At 39.3% G+C, this 22,702-nt stretch overlaps 2 protein-coding genes across 2 annotated transcripts in view; one reads left to right on the top strand and one right to left on the bottom strand.

Annotated features, from left to right (window-relative positions):
- Positions 1-13,693, top strand: part of INPP5F (inositol polyphosphate-5-phosphatase F) — a 56,482-nt gene extending 42,789 nt beyond the window's left edge. Inside the window, 11 exon segments of the mRNA XM_060768535.2 lie at positions 1,027-1,151; positions 2,428-2,505; positions 2,898-3,018; positions 3,381-3,509; positions 4,200-4,317; positions 5,113-5,311; positions 5,879-5,950; positions 6,082-6,155; positions 8,229-8,357; positions 9,757-9,844; positions 11,073-13,693. Coding sequence (XP_060624518.2) covers positions 1,027-1,151; positions 2,428-2,505; positions 2,898-3,018; positions 3,381-3,509; positions 4,200-4,317; positions 5,113-5,311; positions 5,879-5,950; positions 6,082-6,155; positions 8,229-8,357; positions 9,757-9,844; positions 11,073-12,216 — 2,277 coding nt within the window. The 3' untranslated portion in view covers positions 12,217-13,693.
- A 3,397-nt stretch (positions 13,694-17,090) lies between these two features.
- The window catches only part of MCMBP (minichromosome maintenance complex binding protein), a 28,777-nt gene continuing 23,165 nt past the window's right edge, over positions 17,091-22,702 (bottom strand). The window contains exons 13-16 of the mRNA XM_060768539.2: positions 22,136-22,269; positions 21,188-21,352; positions 19,933-20,021; positions 17,091-17,469 (exon numbers count right to left, since the gene is read on the bottom strand). Of these exons, the coding sequence (XP_060624522.2) occupies positions 17,343-17,469; positions 19,933-20,021; positions 21,188-21,352; positions 22,136-22,269 (515 nt within the window). The 3' untranslated portion in view covers positions 17,091-17,342. The remainder of the gene's footprint in view (positions 17,470-19,932; positions 20,022-21,187; positions 21,353-22,135; positions 22,270-22,702) is intronic.

Genomic DNA, 22,702 nt, shown 5'->3' with positions numbered 1-22,702 from the left:
AACTTATCAACAAATGTGCAAAGTTTGGCTTAGTTCCTTCTGTATACATGTTTTAACTCCCACTCTCTCAAATGTAGCAGTTACTATACTACTTCAATCTATTTTATGAGTTGGTTTCATTATAATGATCAAGGTTGCATACTTTTCTTCTGTTTTGTTTGATTTTATTTTAATGTTGCATTTTGCAAAGAAGAACTTGTTATTTACAATTTTGTATTGCTTAGTATTCAATATTTAAAAAATGTATAATGAAAGGAGAAAAACAGAAAATAGAACCAAAAATAGAACCACATCTCTGTGTGTCACAGTGAGATGTGTAAGCTTAATAAATAATAATAATAATAATAATAATAATAATAATACTTCAGTTGTATCCCACCAACATCTCCCTGGAGGGTGGCTCACAGAATGCACTCAGCTGTGCCACACAATGCAAATACAACAAAATAAAAGATTAAAAACAATAATATTAACCCCATTACACCTAAAAAAACCCAATAAAACCCCAATCAATTTAAACACTGAAAGACCCAAGAAGCTATAGAACATTGGTATGGACCGCGCTGGTTCATTTCAAGCAGTTGTGGGGAGGTGATACTTCCCACCTATTTGGCGTGTTTTGTGTGATTTCATAATGTGCTCTGCCTGTAAAGTGTCAGGGAGGAGCCTGATCCAGTTTGAAGGATTCCTTCCCTGCTGTCAATTCACCTTTACGATAAGTAGCAACATTCCATTTTCCTCGTCTTATAAATAATCACTGAATTCAGTATTAGATGTTTCATACCAGAGTGTGGTATGTTAATATGATGGCACTGCCAAGCATACAACATAGTCATTGAAAAAGTATTTAGCCACTTGCTTAGAAAGATAACGCTGAGAACTAAAAACGTTGGGTGCTGAAACAAAACAAATACCCCGAATTTTTGATACTAGAGTCCTTGCTCAAACAAATGAGCAGTTGCTTGCTTGCCATTATTTTCCATTATTTTAATACATTTGTCTTTTTATTCTACACTTTTCAAACAGATTATCATTAACTTGGTGGACCAGACGGGCCGAGAAAAAATTATTGGTGATACATATCTTAAGCAGGTTTTACTGTACAACAATCCAAGCCTTACTTATGTTTCATTTGACTTCCATGAGCACTGGTAAGTCTGTCAAAAATATCTAGAGCAGCGTTTCTCAACCTTCCTAATACTGTGAACCATTAACACAGTTCTGCATTTTGCGGTGACCTCCAACCATAACATTATTTTCGTTGCTACTTCATAACTGTCATTTTGCCACTGTTATGAATTGTAATGCAAATATCTGATATGCAGGATATATTTTCATTCACTGGAGCAAAATTGGCACAAATACCCAATACACCAACTTTTGAATACTGGTGGGAATGGGGGGGGGGGGGGGGGCTGATTTTGTCATTTGAGAGTTATAGTTGCTGGGATTTATACTTCACCTACAATCAAGAGCATTCTGAACTCCACCAACAATTTTGCGGTGACCCCAACCATAACATTATTTTCATTACTACTTCATAACTGTTGATTGTAGGTGAAGTATAAATGGAATTGAACCGCACTTGGCACACAGAACTCCCATGAACAACAGAAAATATTGGGAGGGTTTGGTGGGCATTGACCTTGAGTTTTGGTGTTGTAGTTCACTTAAATCCAGAGAGCACTGTGGACTCAAACAATGGTGTATCTGGACCAAACTTGGCACGAATACTCAATATGCCCAAATATGAACACAGATGGAGCTTGGGGGAACTAGACCTTGACACTTGGGAGTTGTAGTTACTGGGATTTATAGTTCGTCTACAATCCAAGTGCATTCTGAACCCCACCAACAAGAGAATTGGGCCAAACTTCCCACACAACCCCTATGACCAACAGAAAATACTGTGTACTCGACCCCTCTAACATGCCCTCGCGACCTCCCCCCCCCCCCCCGGGTGCCCAGCCCCCAGGTTGAGAAACACTGATGTAGAGCAATTTATTACTAAAATCCTAAATGATAACATTATGTTGTTCATTTACATCAGCCTTACAAGAAGGTACAATATTACAGGTGTTTTTCAGTTCTGTTGTAAGTGGTTTATGTTACCAAAACATTTCATGTGCTTTGTAAATTCTCATTTTGAAAAATCTGTCCATGTAAATTGGTTGAACAAGTGTGTTCAGTGTGTCCTTATATAGTCACACAAGATAGAAGCATGCAATTCTAAAATTTTGAGCAATCCCCCAATTCACATGTGAATAAAAGTAGATCTAGTTTTATGCAGCTGATTTTGTAACAAATGGTTAAAAATATTTAGGAAAAAAGGAGATAATTGTTACAGATTTTATGTGGTGATGTAAACTAAACAATCCTATGGCTATAAAAACCTTCAGGAAGTTTTCTTTTCTTTGTATTTTTTAGCCGGGGAATGAAGTTTGAAAATGTCCAAACGCTAACAGATGCTATTTCAGATATCATCACCGATGTGAAGTGGTGCTGGTTGGTATTCCTATGATCCCTTTACTTAGAACATAGAAAATAAATAAAAACAGCCTGTGCACTCTTCACTTGTAGTGCTGGATGTGTAAATTACTTAAGATAAATAAAGGAGAAGACAAGACAAGCGATGGCTTCTACATTCATAACCTCCACCTAGGGTAGAGGAATTTTTTAAAATAATATATAATGTATGGAAATGACATGGATAATATTTTATCCAGTAGCTTCCTTTTTCTGTAAGGATAAGGTGGGAGGATATTTACACAATTTTAACCTACCTGCATATTCGTGACCACAGAAACACAAGCCTGTTAATAATTTAAGTTTCTTTTGTAAACAATATAAGATAATTATATTGTAAGCTTTCTAAACATGTTTTTGCTTGTTGGAAGGGTGGACCAAGCTGGTGTGATTTGTAAGCAGGAAGGAATTTTCCGAGTTAACTGTATGGATTGCCTGGATCGAACAAACGTTGTCCAAGCTGCTATTGCCCGTGTAGTTATGGAACAGCAGGTATTTAAACTTTTAACTATAAACCCTTAATGAGAACAATGTGAAATGTGGTTGATGAGCCTTGACTGTAATGGGCTGGAATGGAAATGTGTATGTAGTGTTTCCATGTTTCCATTGCTTAATTCTGTAATTCAAAGTTTGAGTATATTTAAGGACATTTGTTATAGGGATCCCGAACTGATTTCTTTTATATGGTTGAATTCATAATGTTTCAATGCAATTTTTACCGTTAACCCCTTAAAGGTCCTGAACAAACTTTTCTACTAGTAAGGTGCTATTGATTTGCTATTGCATTCTTAAAATAAAAATAAAAACCTAAAGCCACCCTGGCCCTTCTTTATCTAAATCAAATTTTATTCCAGTTGAAAAAGTTGGGTGTAATGCCACCGGAACAACCCTTGCCAGTGAAATGCAATCGAATCTACCAAATCATATGGGCGAACAATGGTGATGCCATAAGTCGACAGTATGCTGGAACTGCAGCTTTAAAGGTAGAAACGTTAATGGAATTAATATGGTGTAAGTGTTAGATAAAGTTGTTTTTTAAAATCAATTGTCTGTAGTATTATTGATAATAATTCCCAGTGAGAGATTATTCTACTTTGGGAAGCACTGCTCACAAGATTGAGGTCTTCAAAATGTTGGAAAATATTCTTTACATGAAACCTAACATTTATTTTTTGAATTTTTTGACTGCGTTGTTCATATTTTCAAATAACAATTGTTTTCACTGACTTGAGCTTTTCAGTGCCAGGTTTGAATGTACTGTATGGTATATGTAGTCATTGGCTTTTACTTCAAAAAAAAAATTGTACGATGCTGTTAAGAAAATCTTGAATAGAAGGTACTGTCATATATTAAATATAGCACTGATTATCTTTGTATAATGGGCAAGTTTCATGTTAATGTTACAGCATTATAGTGAATCTTCATGCTGATACTCTATTACAATGCTGTATTGTTCCTTTTAGTACTGTACATTTTGTATGTAGATCTTGGAAATTTTGCTTTACAAAAGATGATTAGAAGAGGTGATTCTGAATGTACAGAATATAATTTAATGTACAGAACAGCATTTGTTTTCTGAAAGGTTAATGTTCCTCTAAAAATAGTCTTGAAAGTTGCACTCTGTTATTTAAAATGTCAGTTTTGTGGATAACCAGCGAATAAATATTCAACAGGGTGACTTTACAAGGACTGGTGAAAGAAAGCTGGCTGGTGTCATGAAAGATGGAGTTAACTCTGCAAATAGATACTACTTGAACCGCTTCAGGGATGCATATAGGCAGGCAGTCATAGGTGAGCATAATTTTAATTTAGTTTCATACTGATTTATTGCTCAATGTATATGCGTTTAATTTTCTTCTTCTTTGACTTGCTGTTAACTTTATGTGGATTATTTATGTAGAATTGTGGTGGGAAAATGATATCTACACTGTTCAGTTGTGATTATGGAGCCCCCAGTGGCTCAATGGATTAAACCTTTGTGCCGGCAGGACTGCTGACTGAAAGGTTCACGCTTCAAATTTGGGGAGCAGGGTGAGCTTCCATATGCCAGCTCCAGCTTCCCATGTGGGGGCATGAGAGAAGCCTCCCACAGGATGATAAAACATCCGAGCATCCCCTGGGCAATGTCTTTGCAGACGGTCAATTCTCTCACACCAGAAGCGGCTTGCAGTTTCTCAAGTTGCTCCTGATACGAAAAAAAATATGTTGTGGTTATAAAGAAGTGTCAGTGGGGGTGGCTAATTTCAACTGCTTTTTTCTAGAAGTGTTTTAGAAGGTAAATTCAAAAAAATATTTTCAAAAAATATTTTAATTCTAATAAAAATAACATTTTTATTTATTGCAGTTTTGGTGGAAAATATAAATGGGGACAGACAAAACTTTTATCCTCACTCCACCTCTGTTTTAGCCTAGTTATGCCAACTTTGTAGATGAAATGCCATCTCAAAAACATATATTATTCTCCAGCATCCTCTCAGCTCTGTTTTTGTTATTATACTTTTTGCAACCAGCTTTTTTTTCTTCTTCTTTTAACCCTCTGATGTCTTATTTTGGACCCTCATCATATTCTGTTTTTCTTTGGCCTAGATCTAATGCAAGGTATTCCTGTGACAGAAGATCTCTATTCCATATTTACAAAAGAGAAAGAACACGAAGCTCTGCACAAGGAAAACCTGAGAAGTCACCAGGAACTGATCAGCCAGTTACTGCAAAGTTACATGAAGCTGCTTTTACCTGATGATGAAAAATTTCATGGTGGTTGGGCCCTTATTGATTGTGACCCAAGGTATAAAACTGTGACGTTCTTCACAAATACTAAATATGTCATGACGTATAATATAGTTGGAATGGAGAAGGAAATGTCTCTTCACAGTTGTTCGTCATGCCATGAATAAGCTATGAACTTTTATCCAATTTGACATGGTCTATATGTATTTGAATGTCAGTAAACTCCCCTCATAAAGATAACATAAATTTATCTCTAAGCTTCAAAGTCGTGAGTTATGAATGCAGTGAAAACATATTATCAGTTGGAAAGTTATGTATGGACTGGATGGCCCATGAGGTCTCTTCCAACTCTATGATTCTACTAGATCCTGCAGGTCAATGTATTTTGAAATATACAGTAATTGAGAAATACATTATTGACAGGAACATTTTGAAGTAATTGGTAGATGTCTGGAATTATTGATAGTGCTATATGTAAAGCTGTGCATAAGCAGCTATAGTTAGTTCATTGTATTCATAATCATAGAACTTATGACCAAGGGTGGAGAAGACTTGAGAAGTGTGTTTGACATCTTCAATACATTGCTAGCATTAATATAAAATATTGTGGTTCATTTTTGTTTAGCCTCATTGATGCCACTCACAAAGACGTGGACGTTCTCCTTTTGCTTTCTAACTGTGCCTACTATGTTGCCTAGTAAGTAAGACTTTTTCCTGTTTTTTTGCGTTAAAAAAAGATCTTTATAAGAACTTTTTACTGCATTATATTGGGACTCAGGTACAAATAAATCCAGATCTAACTCTAGGTATTGATGTTTCTTTGTCTAGTTATGATGATGAAGTAGATAAAGTAAATCAATACCAAAGGCTGAGCCTTGAAGATTTGGAGAGGATAGAAATAGGTAAGACTCAAACGCCATTGCATTTTAGTTCATCCTGTCCCATTTCCTGCCAACATTATTGTGATATTTATTATATTTATGTTTCCCCATCTCTTGAACATGTAGGGTTTTTTTAAAAAAAGCATAGCCCTCCTACGAAAGCAGTGTGTAGTGATGTGTGTTGCATGACTACAGTGGGAAAGAGAATGTCATAAGAGGAATAGCTGAAGGCAAAATATCTTTATCTATGATATTTATATGCTACTTTTCTCAAAGAGTTGTTGCGTATTTTCTGGGCTGTATGGCCATGTTCCAGAAGCATTCTCTCCTGACGTTTCGCCTGCATCTATGGCAGGCATCCCCAGAGGTAGTGAGGTCTGTTGGAAACTAGAAAAATAAGGTCCAGCAGACCTCACAACATCTGAGGGTGCCTGTCATAGATGCAGGCGAAATGTCAGGAGAGAATACTTCTGGAACATGGCCATACAGCCCGGAAAATACACAACAACCCAGTGATTCTGGCTATGAAAGCCTTCAACGATTTATTTTCTGAAAGAGCACAAAAAGTGATGTGCATTGTTCTCTCTTTTCTCCACTTTCATTCTTGCAATGTTAGTGTGCATTGGGTTCGACTAAGAGATTGTGGCTGACCTTGGGTCTGCCAATGAGCTTCACAGCTGAAGGGAGTTTTGAATGTGAGCATCTCCAGTTGTGACCCTTAACTGTTAATTACACTATGTAACATGATTTTTGTTCCTGGGTTATAAATGTCATTTTCTGTTTGGTCCTGTCATGAACACATGTAAAAAGATTATTGAACTGCAGAACATTTTGCACAGCTCATGGAATCTCAACCAATTCAACATAGTTTGTGGCAGCCACAGAAACAAAGTTTCTGGAACATAACAACTATTTTAATTATTTATTTACGATACTTATACCCTTCCCTTCTCACCCCTGAAGGGGAACTCAGGGCGGCTTAAACTATGGCAATAATTCAATGCCAGATTCAGACAATAACAATAGCAGTAAACACAACATTATAAAGCTGTAAACACATATACATATCAATTATTTAATGTTTATAAAGCACCAACTTAGCTTTATAAATATTAAACCAATTTCTTCTGCTGTTCTTATACAGTTCCATCATATTTATGGGTCATACTAATCTCCAAAGGCTTGCTTAAAAAAGCCAAGTCTTAAGATTTTTCCTGAAGCTTAAGAGTGAGGAGGCTGTTCTGATATCACCCCACAGCTGTGGGGCTACCACTGAGAAGGCCCTGTCTCTCATCCTGCCAACCATACCTGTGATGGGGGGTGGGACTGAGATCAGGGCCTTCCCCAAAGATCTTAAAAATCGCACTGGATCATAAAGCGAGATACGTTCTGACAGGTAAGCTGGACCGGAACTGTTTAGGGATTTATAGGCTAAGGCCAGAACTTTGAAATGTGCTTGGTAGAAAATTGGCAGCCAGTGGAACTGACATAACAAGGGTGTTGTACGTTCCCTGTACGCCGCTCCGGTTAACAATCTGGCTGCTGTCTGTTGGACTACTTGAAGCTTCTGAACAATCTTCAGAGGCAACCCCATTTAGAGTGTGTTGCAGTAGACTATACGAGATGTAACCAGAGTGTGGACCACCGTAGCCAAGTCTGACTTCCCAAGGTATTTTCAAAGTGCTGCACAATTAAACAGGAAATAACACTTGCAAACCAGGAACTGACAAAAAATTCAAATTTTGTTACATAGTGTTATTGCATCACGTCGTGTTGGGTGAGAAAAAAAGATTAGAAACAAATCCACTATTTCATGATACATCAACAAGGCTGGATAATAGAATTAGTGAAAATAGTTTGGGAGAAGGGCAGTGCTACAAGAGAAGTGGCCCTAACTGGAGTTGAGTGGTGGTGTTGTTGAGTGGTAACAGCACATTGTTTCATCTTTTCTTCTGATGTAGCCAGGTGCAATGGCTTCTGATGAAAAGAGTTGGAACATGTGTTTTTGGAAAATCCCTTCTGTGTTTCTAAAATGTAAATTCTCTCTCTCTCTCTCTCGCGCGCTCTCTCTCTCTTTTTTTTCTCTACAAAAAGGGCCTGAACCAACTCTTTTTGGGAAACCAAAATTCTCGTGCATGCGGCTCCATTATAAATACAGGGACACAAGTGGCTATTTCCATACCCTTAGAGCTGTGATGCGCAATCCTGAAGAAGATGGAAAAGGTAATACATTGTTCTTTAAAAGCATATCATTTTTCTGATTATTTCTGTGCATTTAATGTTAAGAATGTTGATGGTCACACACTGTGAACAATTCAATAATTTTCAATGACAACAAAAAGGAAATTCACCTTTTTGAGTAAACAATGACATCTGTGGTCCCTTCTGCACTGCCATATAAAATTCAGATTATCTGCTTCGATAATCTGGATGATATGGCAGTGTAGACTCATAATCCAGTTCAATCAGATAATGTGGATTATCTGCTAGGATAATCTGGATTATATGGCAGTGTAGAAGGGTCCTACATTGTAGTTATATTTTACTATGGTAACTAGGAGCCCCTGGTGGCGCAATGGGTTAAATCCTTGTACCAGCAGGACTGAAGACCGACAGGTCAGAAATTCAAATCCGGGGAGAGTGTGGATGAGCTCCCTCTGTCAGCTCCAGCTCCTCATGCGGGGATGTGAGAGAAGCCTCCCACAAGGATGGTAAAACATCAAAACATCTAGGCGTCCCCTGGGCAGTGTCCTTACAGACGGCCAATTCTCTCACACCAGAAGCGACTTGCAGTTTCTGAAGTCGCTCCTGACACACACACACACACACACACACACACACACACAAAACTTAGGGTAATTAACTCAATTAATGATCAAAGTGTCCTACTCATTCAGGCATGCTCAGTCTAGCCCCTGCCTACTTTTTCTCCATTCAAATCAATCAGCTTCTTTGGCTGCTATATGTCCCCTTTAAGTATCAGATTTTCACTTTGAAGAAAAGTATTTGGAAAGACAGACTACAGAATTGACCCCTTATGGGTCTTTCTCCTTAGCCCTTTTAGTTGATTATTTTAGTTGGTTATTATATGTTTTAATGGTTTTTGTATTGTATTGATTTTATAATGCTGTTTTAAATGTTTAATTGTATATTGTGGATTGTTATGGCATCAAATTGCTGCCAATTTGTAAGCCGCCTTGAGTCGGGCTTGAGAAAGAAATGCTGTAAATAAATAAATTCTTACCACCTTTATATAAAATGGTCAGTCAGTGGAACATGTATGTTTTCTAACATCACAGGTAAGGTTCTTGTTTATACTAGCTTATCATGTGGACAGGGATTTGTATTTTTATATTTTATACTGTATACACACTCAGAAATGTTGTATCCCAGACATCAGTTTACTATTGAAGGCAGTTATAAGAAGTTGGGTGGGATAAGGGAGGCTAATGGCATAGCACGAATGCTTTTTGGTTGTGTTCACTTTTATGGTTATGTAGCAAGATGGTTTGATTTCAGATTCAGACCTGTCCAAAGACCTGAAAGATAGCTCACATTTCCCTTTCAGTATAGGAAAAATTATGCTCTACTCAGAAATGTTATGGATTAATTTATATTTCAGACACTCTTCAGTGCATTGCAGAGATGCTGAGAATTACAAAACAGGCTCTCGGCTTAGATGTGCCCATTGTTGAGAAAAAACTGGAAAGGTGAGATTTACTTGTCCTAACCTTGCGTTCATCAGAGCCCCAAATCTGTTGAGCTTTAGCCAATGTACTTTTTGCTTAACACATCAAAAATAAGTCACAGCTTGTCAGTTAAGACATAGTAATTTGCAGATTTTTTTGGTATTTTGCCATTTTGAAGTATATTTGGCTTTAGAGCTATTTAACACAGGGGACAAAAGAGTTTGAAGTGTAAATCTCCAATCAGTTTTATGTCATTCATATTTTTCTCTCTGTGTCATGGAAAAATTGCTTACTCACTTGTAATGGGATGAAGGAGGTGCTCAGCAGAAGAATGGGGGTTATATGGAAGAATTTATTCACTACTAAGAACTCTTCTACCCCAAGGTTCTTGGTTAGCTTTCGCCTCTATGCAAGTGAATGGGATAAATATTACTGTATATACTCAAGTATAAGCCGACCCGAATATAAGCTGAGGCACCTAATTTTACCATACTCCCCCCCGCAAAAAAACTGGGAAAACTTTTTGACTCAAGTTTAAGCCAAGGGTGGGAAATACACCAAAGTTTGCAGACGACACCAAATAGGGAGTTGCAGCCCGGAGTCTTGCGTGTCTCTGCAACTCCAGCTCCCTTCCCTCTCCCACAGGGCCCCACACCCATTTCCTCCCTCACCAGGCTGCTTCTGCCTTCTAGCTGCAGCCATGCGCGTGGGCCTTTCTAGCTCTTCTTGCTGTGCGCACAGGCTTCCCTTGCTCTTCTCGCCGTACCTCTCCTTCTCTCCCTCCCTCCCTCCTCTCCTTGCGATGAGAAGAGCGAAGGAGACTTGAGTGTGGCGAAAAGAGCGAAGGTGGCCTGTGTGTGTGACGAGAAGACAGAGGCAGAAACAGCCTGGTGAGTGAGTGAGGGAGTGAGTGGGGGGCCCTGCGGAAGTGGGAGAGGAGCTGGAGCTGTGCAGAGAGGTGAGGGTCCTGGTGGGAAGGCATGGGGCTTAAAGAGGGGCTTCTTTCAGCCCCATGCCTCCCCACCAGGACCCTCACTTGAGTATAAGCCAAGGGGGGCTTTTTCAGCCCTAAGAAGGGCTGAAAAACTCGGTTTATACTCAAGTATATATGGTATGTTAGTTTGAAGGAGAAAATAGGTTGGTGGTGTCCTAGGGTGTGCAGGGTTTGTGAGCTCCACATCAGGAGTCTAAGAAATAAAATATTGGCGGTATAATAAGAGGATATTATTTTTTCTTTCTGAATTTGCAGAAAGAGCAGCAAACCCCATGAAGACATCATTGGTATTAGAAGCCAGAACAGAGGATCCTTGGCTCAGGGAAAGAATTACTTAATGAGCAAGTTCTCCTCTCTTAATCAGAAAGTGAAACAAACTAAATCCAATGTCAATATGAGTAACCTTAGAAAGTTGGGGAACTTCACAAAGCCTGAAATGAAAGTCAACTTCTTAAAGCCCAATCTGAAAGTCAATCTTTGGAAATCTGATAGTAGCCTTGAAACCATGGAGAATCCCATGATGGAAACAAAAATCAATGCAGAATCAGACCTAGAGATTTCTTCAGATAATGACTCATTCCATTCAGACGACTTCCTTACAAATTCTAAATCTGACGATGACCAACAGTTCATGGACTCCTTGGAGAACATTGATTATGTCCTGCCTAGTTGTGGTATCATTGCCTCTGCTCCTCGGCTTGGGAGTCGGTCTCAGTCTGTAAGCAGCACTGACATCAACATTAGCATCCCTGTTCCTTCAGAAATCCATGTTACGCAGTGTGGAGACCAAACAAACAAATCTGAATCTGAGGGCAAAGCACTTCAGGAAACCTCTTCAATTGACAATGCAACTGTGGAGTTCACTAAGCCAGTTGATGCTTATTGCCATAGATTTGTACAAGATGCTCAAATTAAGATGGCCACTGTGTCCGAGATGGAGGTTGGGTCTCAGGAATTCCAGAAAGCAGATTGTGTCAGCAGTGGTTCTTCTAAGAAAACTGAGTCTGGTTTTGGAAGAACAAGTGAGACTCCTTCTAGACCATCTAAATTGGATGTACCGTTTTCAGAGACAGAGTCACAGTTCTTAACGGTTGAGGAGACGTCTGCGTCACATAGCCCAGGCTCCTCTTCCAACGCCCTTGAAGTTGAGCCAGGGTTTCACATGACTCCTTCACCATCAGAAAGCAACGGGAGCAGAGCAGTCTCTCCTTTTGCAAAAATACGCAGTTCCATGGCCCAAATGGCTAACATGACCCAAGCTGGTTTGACCCAAGGAATCAACTTTGCAGTGGCTAAAGTCCAGAAGAGCCCGGCCGAACCAGAATGTATAAATGAAATTCAGCAAAATGAGCTGAGAGAGATGTTTACACAGTGTCAGACACGGATAATTCAGATCTAGAGCTCAAACTCTCCAGATCCAGTTGTACATAATGGGGAGAAGGGGCAAACTACCGCCGAATATTGTTATAACACAAATAATTATGTTTACAGAGAGGTGTGGGAGAAATGAAGTGGGTTCTGAACAGGTTTCAGAAGTATTCTCTGGCAGCTGAGCTGGTGAAGGTTGGCCATACTAAAAAGGTAGCTCATACGCCGTTGACGTGCATGCTGTTAGTTTGAGTGATCAGTTGCACAATTATCCTTTGAAACTGGGTTTTATAGGTATTCTGATTTATGTAGAATATTTATATTAGGGTCTGGTACTGACACCTCTTACCTTATTAATCTTGCACTGTACCAGTGAACATTTTATTCACAAGATAACATCTTATTTATTTTTCAGGCTAACCTTTTAAATTTAATTTTTTAAACTTGTGTTCATTGATCTAGTTGCATTCCTAGGGAACTGATTTCTGCAGAGAAAGTATTTAAATATATATATATATATATATATATATATATATATATATATACCAAGGGGATTTCTCACCAATTCATTCTTTATCCCTACCTCTACTAGCTATGGTACCTTGGAGCTATGGTACCTTGGAGCAATCTAACATGGCAATGTATAAGAACTGCTGAGTTTTTTTTACTAGAAAAAAATATTTAAATCATTTTTGTCTGTCTGGAAGCTATTATATGCCTTTGGGTGATAGAATTGGTTCCTTACTCTTGTGCTACTTTTTTTGGGGGGGGGAGGAAAAACAATAAAGTATTTAACTACAAAAATAAATGCTGAATATTGGATAATATGTGCTGTAGTGTTCGTATGAAATACTGTAACTTCCTTAAACTCAAGCAGGAAGCACAAAAAAATTATAACCTACAACATACTTACCTATAAAGTAATACTGCTGATATTTAAAAACCAGATTAATGCAAAACAGTTAAGATAGTTGTAATTTGTTGAGATCAGTTCTGATTTTGTTACTATATCGCTAGGGGAATGAGATTGTGTTAAAGTGGGGACCAGATCCAAAAAGCCTGAGGTGCACAGGGACAATTCCCATAGATCATGTTATTTCCTATGGCTGATGGTCCATATTAGAATATAGTTGCAAATACAAGAACGGATACTGTGTCTTGTGGTCTCATAGCCTCAATAATCATTATTCTACAGCCAGGGACTCTATATGTTAGTACCTGTGTACTATAGTTAGGCTGCACGCACTGTTCTAAGCAACTAATATGAGTCATATTAGTAATATGAGTCTACTATAACAGAAGTGATCATAAACTTAACCTGATTTTGTCTTTTTTGTCTGATACTTTTGATACTGTTTCCATTTTTGTTATTTATTTCTTAATACTGTAATGTACGTTCTTTTTTGGTGTGTCTGTATAAATTTTGTGAGTATTTAAAATAAAACTGTGTTGTTTTAATGTGGGATACCTATAACGAGATATATTTTAATAAAAAAAATCAGACCAGATGTATTTTGGTGTGGTGTACATGATTGAAATGCCAGGGGCTTCTTTCCACTTAACAGCTATAGGTAAAGGTAAAGGTTTCCCCTGACATTAAGTCTAGTCGTCTCCAACTTTGGGGGGTACTGCTCAACTCAGTTTCTAAGCCAAAGAGCCAGCGTTGTCTGTAGATGCCTCCAAGGTCATGTGGCCAGCATGACTGCATTCTTGGCACCCCAGTTGAAGAGGGATATTGACAAGCTAGAATGTGTCCAGAGGAGGGCGACTAAAATGATCAAAGGTCTGGAGACATGCCTTAAAGAGCTGGGCATGTTTAGCCTGAAGAAGAGAAGGCTGAGAGGAGACGTGATAGCCATGTATGAATATGTGAGAAGAAGTCATAGGGAGGAGGGAGCAAGCTTGTTTTCTGCTGCCCTGGAGACTAGGATGCAGGGCAATGGCTTCAGACTACAAGAAAGGAGATTCCATCTGAACATTAGGAAGAACTGGGTTGTAGGTTTTTTCGAGCTATATGGCCATGTTCTAGAGGCATTCTCTCCTGATGTTTCGCCTGCATCTATGCAAGCATCCTCAGAGGTAGTGAGGTACTACCTCTGAGGATGCTTGCCATAGATGCAGTCGAAACGTCAGGAGAGAATGCCTCTAGAACATGGCCATATAGCCTGAAAAAACCTACATCAACCCAGTGATTCTGGCCATGAAAACCTTTGACAATACATTAGGAAGAACTTCCTGACTGTGAGAGCCATTCAGAAGTGGAACACTCTGCCCCGGAATGTGGTGGAGGCTCCTTTGGAAACTTTTAAACAGAGGCTGGATGGCCATCTGTTGGGGTGCTTTGAATGCAATTTTCCAGCTTCTTGGCAGGGGGTTGGACTGGATGGCCCATGAGGTCTCTTCAACTCAAGGATTCTATGGAGCGCCGTTACCTTCCCGCAGAAGCGATACTTGTTGATCTACTCACATTTGCATGTTTTCAAACTGCTAGGTTGCCAGAAGCTGGGGCTAATAGAGGGAGCTTACCCCGCTCCCTGGATTCGAATTGCCAACCTTTTGGCCAGCAAGTTCAGCAGCTTAACCCACCGTGCCACAAAGGGCCCCCAGTTATAATTCCTAATTAATGACCTGAAACTCTCCAATATGAGCAATGAGCTCTTCAATGCTCTCGGATGTATTTTCCATAGCTACATATACTATCCAGCAGTCATGAAAATCTTAAGATGCTATCATCAGTCACTTGGAAGATGGGATCTCATTTTTTCTTAGTTCTGAGAGAAGATGTAATTGCGTATTGGCTCATTGTGCTGATATGTTTGGCCTTCCCAAGAAAACATTCTTGCAGACCATATCACACTACTGATGGCACATTAATGAGGCATCTTACTATGAATAAACGTGGAGACACTATCGAAGGTTTGATGCAGTGTCTGAAAGATAAACAGTGCTTTCGCCTGATTAGATATAATGAAATAGCCATGAAGGAAAACATGTTAAGCAAAACACATGCAGCAGGGTGGATTTTTATTTTTAGAAAAAAGAGTGCCTCCAATAGCATTTGGAACCTTTTTTAAACACTTGAAGCTGAACTTTAAAAAAACCCTTTGAAGGAGATGGTGTACTTTCTAGTGGCTAAATTAAGCATTGATTTTGGGTGTAACGTCAAGATTAACAATGTGGGAAAATGCCATAGTTTTCAAAACCCTTGAAGTTTCCAGCAATTGTATGTATGTATGCACCTGGAGTGTTTCAGAATTCTGTGGAATGCCTCTATGGAAGCTAGAGAATAAATTACATATCAACTCATCCCTCCAGTAAGAAGCCCCTGATGGTGCAATGGGTAAACCCTTGTGCCGGCAGGACTGATTGACAGGTTGGTGGTTCGAATCTGGGGAGCGGGGTGAGCTCTCGTCTCAGCTCTAGCTTCCCATGCAGGACATGAGGGAAGCCTCCCACAGGATGGTAAAACATAAACATCCAGATGTCCCCTGGGCAACTTCCTTGTAAACAGCCAATTCTCACATAGGAAGTGACTTGCAGTTTCTCAAGTCAATCCTGACACGAAGGAAAATCCCTCCAGTAGTTTATATCTACCTGTATTACCAAAACAATTTCATGGTAAGACAACAGACTATGCTACTGAATGATCATGATATTGGTTAACTTTGCTCTGGTAGTTCAAGTAAATTGTAAATACTACAATGGCTATAAAATGCGTGCTTTCTTGAGAGATTATCACACTACACTTTAATGCAGGTATGAGCAAACTTCGGCACTCCAATGATGGAAGTTGAAGTCCAAAACATCTAGAGTGCCGAAGTTTACCCATGCCTGCTTTAAAGAGATGCTATCCCACTTTAAATCCTGTGGTTCCCTTCTGTAAAATTCTGAAGTTAATAGTAGAGTTGGACACATATCACTGTTAATGAAAATATTTGTACTTTTTGGATGGCCATTTTCGTGTAATTTTCAAAAACAGAAAGGGGAAAAGACATGAAAAGACCAGTAAAATGAATTCAGAGACGATGCTTTTGGAAAGAGCTAAATCCACAAAATAGGTGCGGCAGGGTGATCTGTGGCATCTTTTTCTCTCCTCAGGAGAAGCCTCTTCCATTTTTTCTTGAAAAGTTCCCTTCTCCTCCAGAGAGGGCCTTTAGAAATCGCTTCCCAGTGGCACTAGCATAGGACAGCCATTGAAAGTTTCTCTCGGACCATGACAGGAGTTGAAGTTTTTCTCTCTGTGTCTCTAAGCCAATAAAAAGCCTAGTGGTGTTCATGCTCTGATTGGCTGAGAATGGACACAACCAACTACAATTCCCAGAACCCTCTCTTGTGGTTGTTTTATTTTTTTTTAAATGTGTTTAAAACTTAAAATAATTCTATGAAAATCAGTAGATTGGAGAATTGTTTTGAAACTTGGCAGGCCTGCAGTTGGAAATGGGGTCTACAATTTAGTTAGGTTTCATGCAAATAGTCCTTAAAATGGCTAAGGACTGACCCTTTAAAGTTTCCAATTGTAGCCAATGGGCTGAATCTCTGCCAAATGAAATGGAACCCCCCCCCCCTTTTTTTGAATGAGAGATCAAATGGAAACGGACCCAAAAACTGTGCCTTTTGGCTTGAAAGCACAAGACTAGTTTGTAGTTTAGGGAGGCCAGGCTCTCTCTGGTTGAGAATTTTAAAAGCCCCTCCTTAAACTGCAAATTCCAGGATTCAACAGGAGGCAGCCACATGATTTAAAGTGCAATACCAGCTCTTTGACTGTACTGTGAAAATCCATAGTACAAAGGAACTGGATAGCTTATTGCTTCTAGGATGTTACTTAGCAGGGAAGGGATTCCCACTCCAATCCAGTGACCTCAGTGCCCCCTATATACATATAGTTTAGCAAAAGTGACAACAGCCTTTTTCAAAATAAATCTTTAATATCAAACAGTTTGTCTGTAGTTGCTAGTTCAGTTACAAAATGAGCTCAAAAAATTAATCAGTATGTTAATTTGCTGAACACCATCAATTGTGTTCAAATCTGAGAAAAGAGCCATTGCTTTCTGGTATAAATTATCTACAAAACCGAATATAAACATAAGCTCTCTTCAGACTAGCTCGACACATTCAGCATACATTGCAGTCACATAAGCAATGCAAAGTGCTGTAACTCTAGAGTTCATTTCCATTGACACATTGCTGCTGCTGCAACCTGGCTTTGCGCAGGGTTTCCAACTGTTTTGCTCTCAGCCATCTCTCGCGCGAAAGCGTCGTTTGTCCAGCACTTAAGGAAAGGAACCTGTAGGCAATAAGCACAGGTGAGAAAGATTCCTCATGACAGAAGAGGGCTCCACATTTCCTACTTTGTCATTGTAATTATTATCAAAAGCTGTGGTATTGTAATGAAAGTACTAGAAAAACAAAAGGACCAATTATAGCCACAGACATGAAAAAATACTATACAGGCAGCCCCTGAGTTACAGGTGTATGAGAACAGGAGTGAGAGAAATCTATATCTAAGAAGGGAAACTTACTTTTGAAAGAGTTATCACTGGGGAAAGATGTCTCCACTGAAACTTTATTACTAATCCTTGTTTCCACAACAAGACAATTTTTTCAAAACCCAATTATAACAGGGGCAGAAAGTGAGGTGAAATCTTCTAAACGGGCACAGGCAGCAAAACAAATGCCACAGGGGTATTAACCCTTCCCTATGACAGCCAAAGCTAAAATATACAATATACTCGAGTTCAACTTAAGAACAAACCTACAGAACCTATCTTGTTCGTAACTTGAGGACTGTCTGTACTACAATATTACTTCTAAACCAGGAGCAACTGTATGCAGGATAGGAAGCAATTTCCCTGACCCAGCAATGACCCTCTTTCACTTAAGCCATCATACCGGATCTCCTTGAGCTGCTATACTACTGAAAATGGGGGAGGAAAAAAACTGGTACATTTGTGCACACTTTTTGTATTTTTGCAGTTTTAAGGCAAAAATCATACCAAAAATATTTTTACAAATGTTGGAATTGGAAGAGTTACCCATGGCTCACAAAGGACTTGAGAATACAGTGATGAATGTAAGCTTTCACACAAACCTATAACATATATGCCACTTGGGCATACTGATATTTTAGGTTTATGAATTTCTTCACCCATGACTTGCCCATGGTCACCCTAAGAAACTACAGGTAGAAAAGCGAGACAGACAGCGAAGGGCCATTTCCTAAGGTGTGATGGAACCATATAGGGTGCTTGGGAAGTCAGATTTGACCACAGTAGTCCACACTCTGGTTACATCCTGAATAGACTACTGCAACGTGCTCTGTGGGGCTATCTTTGAAGACTGTTTGGAAGCTACAAGTGGCAGCCAGATTGCTCACCGGAGCGGCATACAGGAAGCATACAACCCCCCCCCCCCCCCCGTTACGTCAGTTTCACTGGCTGCCAATCTGCTACTGAGCACAATTCAAAGTGCTGGCTTTAGCCTATAAAGCTCTAAATGGTTCTGGCCCACTTTATCTTTCTAAACTTATCTTCCTCTATGAACCACCACAGAGTTTAAGATATTTGGGGAGGCCCTTCTCTCGGTCCCACCTCCCTCATAGGCGTGACTGGCAGAGATGAGAAACAGGGCCTTCTCAGTGGTGGCCCCTCGACTGTGGAACTCCCTCTCTAGCGTTGTTAGATCAATGCCCTCCTTTCTGACCTTCTGCAAGAGTGAAAATGTGGCATTGTGATCAAGCCTTTAAAGAACTTGTACAATAGATAGACTTGGATTTATGTGAAATGACCATTGGAATGGCATGGATTACACACATTGATTACGTGTTTAACTCTCAATTTATTGTTTTTAAATGTTATAGTTGTTTTAATGTGCTTCAAAATTCTATTATAATATTTATTTAAGTGTACATTGTGTTTTAGGGCATCGAATTGTTGCCTGTATGTAAAGCCGCATTGAGTCCCCTTCGGGTTGAGAAAGGCAGGGCAGAAATGCTGTGAATAAATAAATAAGAAATATAATTCAATTCTCCGTCTTGAATAAGGCATGCACTGCAATGCCTGTTTTATTAAAATGGAGGACTGCTCTGCTGGAAAAAATCCTTTATGTAACAGCTGGGTGAGCATGACATCTTCCTATCATTCCTCAAGAATTGGTTCAGCAAAAGTACATCACTATATGTAAAAATAGAGAGCAGCAATGTGCCCTTCTAGCTACTGGCCCAACTCACATCAGCTTCTGACCCTCACAATAGAAGAGATGAAAAATGACCAATCCTTGCATGATATCTTACCCCAGAAAAGAAGGAAAGAACACGGGAAAGGAACTCTGTTAAATCTGCAACAAACATTTGGGTTCAGGTGTACTGCTATAATCCCTTCGTGAAGTTGACTCTACACACCATAGAATTGTATTAAGCTCAGCCACATAAGAATGAACAACTGAACTAACTGCAAACAAAGTTTGCTTTTATAATAATTTCCATTTAACAGATTCTACAGAAGTGTTTCTGAACTGTATTCTGCAGATGTTCCTTTAATTTAGCTCTGAGTATCTATCATAACCTCACTACGTAGATTACAAAGAGGGAACTCTCATGCTCAGAAGGTGGAAAAGAGGTGAACAACTACCTAAAAGGAAATAGAGGGAAGTAAATACACCTTATGGGGAAGAGACCCTTAAAAGTCTGACAGGAATACTTGGGTGAGTGATTCTTTTGTCCAGTCTGCTGATTCACATTTGTTCTCCTTACCTTGCTACAAGGAGAGTCCTGTGAAGATCATCAGCAGTGATGCTTTCAGGGTCATTCTTACGCATTTCCACAAAATCATCTTCGACTGCCTGTCAACAGGATTTGCTCCATTAAATACTACAATCAAGTTAATTATACCATGTAACACAATGTTTGCTCCAGTGTTATAAATGTCATTTCCTAATTGGTTCTGTCATAAAAACATGGAAGAGGTTTATTAAACTGCAAAAACTTGTTTTTGCGGGACATCCTGCCACACATTTTGTTATATTTTTAATGAATATAACCGCACAATTTATAAGGAAATAACACTTTCAAACCAGGAATAGATTTTTTTTTTTCAAATTTTGTTACGTAGTGTTATTTCAATAGCTTCCTAAGATCTACAGAGATACTTGCAGGAACACCTCAGCAAGCAAGAGTCCAAAAGTGGCAGGTAAAAACCCAGAACCTAAAGCAGTGGCTGATATCAGATGAGAAACTCCCTCCTGGACACACAGAAAGCTGGGTAACTTGGAAGGCACTGAATACACTGCGTTCTGACACCACGATCTGCAGAACTAAACTTAAGAAATGGAGCTACAAAGTGGAGTCCAGGACATAGGAGTGTGAAGAAGAGCAAACCACAGACCACCTACTACAATGCAACCTCAGCCCTGCTCCATGCACAATGGAGGACCTTCTCGCAGCGACACCAGAGGCACTCCAAGTGAGCTTCTGGTCAAAAGATATTTTGTATGATGCCAAGTTTTAAATTTTGTTTGTGTTTTAAAATAATTTGCTTCTGACATGATAAATAAATCTCAACAGAGGCTACAATGCAAGTCATTTCAATGTATTGTCGAAGGCTTTCATGGCCCGAATGACTGGGTTGTTGTACGTTTTTCAGCTATATGGCCATGTTCTAGAAGCATTCTCTCCTGACGTTTCACCTGCATCTATGGCAGGCATCCTCAGAGGTTGTGAGGATGCCTGCCATAGATGCAGGCAAAACATCAGGAGAGAATGCTTCTAGAACATGGCCATATAGCCCGAAAAACCTATAATAACCCAAGTCATTTCAATTGCAATCTTTGAGTGTTTTTTAATTTTCCTGCCACCAGAATTAGACATTCCCCTCCCTCTATAATAACTTTATAGGCCCTTGCCATCAGTAGGAATGTTGTGATTTTTTTTAAAGAGCTACTGAAAAAGTATAGGTCCCAGTTCTATACAACAGAAAAAAATGTTTTGCTTTTACATGCAGTCTTTATACCTTGGTCACTTCATCAGATATACTGTAATCAAGCAGTCTCAACAAGCTTAAGTAAATCCTGAACTTGTTAAGGATGGATGGAAGCACCGCTGTGAGAAGACTGTTCATATACTCTTCCATGTTTGGTGGCAAGAGCTGTGGCTGTAGGTGAACTTGACAGTCTGACTGTAGAAAGAAATTGCACAACGTAATTTATCTTTTCTCTAAACAAGCTCCAAAAGAATAAAAACAGAACACAAAACAGAGTTAAGATTTTTTTTTTAAAATCCACTCTCCTCAACAGTGTACTTGCTTCAGGGTTCTGTCTGAAACCACGAGTCCTTAAATGAGGGTTCAAAGGACTCAAATCTAAACTTTGTAGCCCAAATAGTCTCATTTCTATGTGCAATGATATACATAGCTAAAGGTAAAGGTTTCCTCTTGACATTAAGTCTAGTTGTGTCCAACTTTGGGGGGTGATGCTCATCTCAATTTCTAAGCTGAAGAGCCGGTGTTGTCCCTAGACACCTCCAAAGTCATATGGTCAGCATGACTGCATGGAACGCAATTACTTTCCTGCCGAAGTGGTACCTATAGCTCTAGTCACATATGCATGTTTTCAAACTGCTAGGCTGGCAGAAGCTGGGGCTATCAGCAGGAACTCGCCCTGCTCTTCGGATTCAAACCACAGACCTTTTGGTCAGCAAGTTCAGCGGTTTAACCCACTGTGCTACCAGGGGGTCCATCTTACATACATACATTGCTACTGTGCATAAAAACACAAAATACAACATTTAAAATTGTATATACTCCCATTTATTATGCTACTCCAGCCTTTCCCATTCAGTTTAAATGTACAATGTCAAGTCTGATGTATAACATTCTCAAAGCCGTAACGGAACTTAATATGCAACACACAACTAGCTGGCCTGTGCTCTGTTTTAATTACGAATTTCAGCATTGCCGTACCGGTAGGAGTGATCTGCCCTCGGATGTGATAAGGACATTAATGTTGCATGGGAATTCCATCTGGTGGTAACTGAAGTCATAATCCACCTTCTGCCAAGTTATCAGGTGACCCAGTGCTGTCACATTGTGCACGCCTAGGTAGGCAAGGGGAGAAATCCTTTAATATCAGTGCAATATCTTCAAACTTCATATGAATAAAATGGGAGATTCTCAGCAACAAAAATAACTGCATTTCATACATTGCATTAGTATCTATGCAGAAACCTTGGTTTTAGAATCATATGGAAAACACTGAAATTATTTTTCAGGACATTGAAACCAATTGTCCTAATATCACTGAAAACTTGAAAGGGACACTATATATTAATATAGATATTTTAAGAGAGAAATCTAGTATGAATATTTATAATCTATACCAGTAAATAAGCAATGTGGCATGCCTCAAATGTTAGCTCTGTTTCAGAGTATATTGGGCCCGCTGATCCCAAAAATGGCACCCATTTTCCCCATCAGCTCTAGTTTTTGAGATACAGAATATGACACCATATGCCAGTCCTTACTCTGCTT

Source organism: Anolis sagrei, chromosome 3 (genome assembly GCF_037176765.1).
Source record: "Anolis sagrei isolate rAnoSag1 chromosome 3, rAnoSag1.mat, whole genome shotgun sequence".
NCBI lineage: Eukaryota > Metazoa > Chordata > Lepidosauria > Squamata > Dactyloidae > Anolis > Anolis sagrei.
The sequence above is the reverse complement of the archived record's forward strand: the minus strand, read 5'-3'. Positions and strand labels throughout refer to the sequence as shown.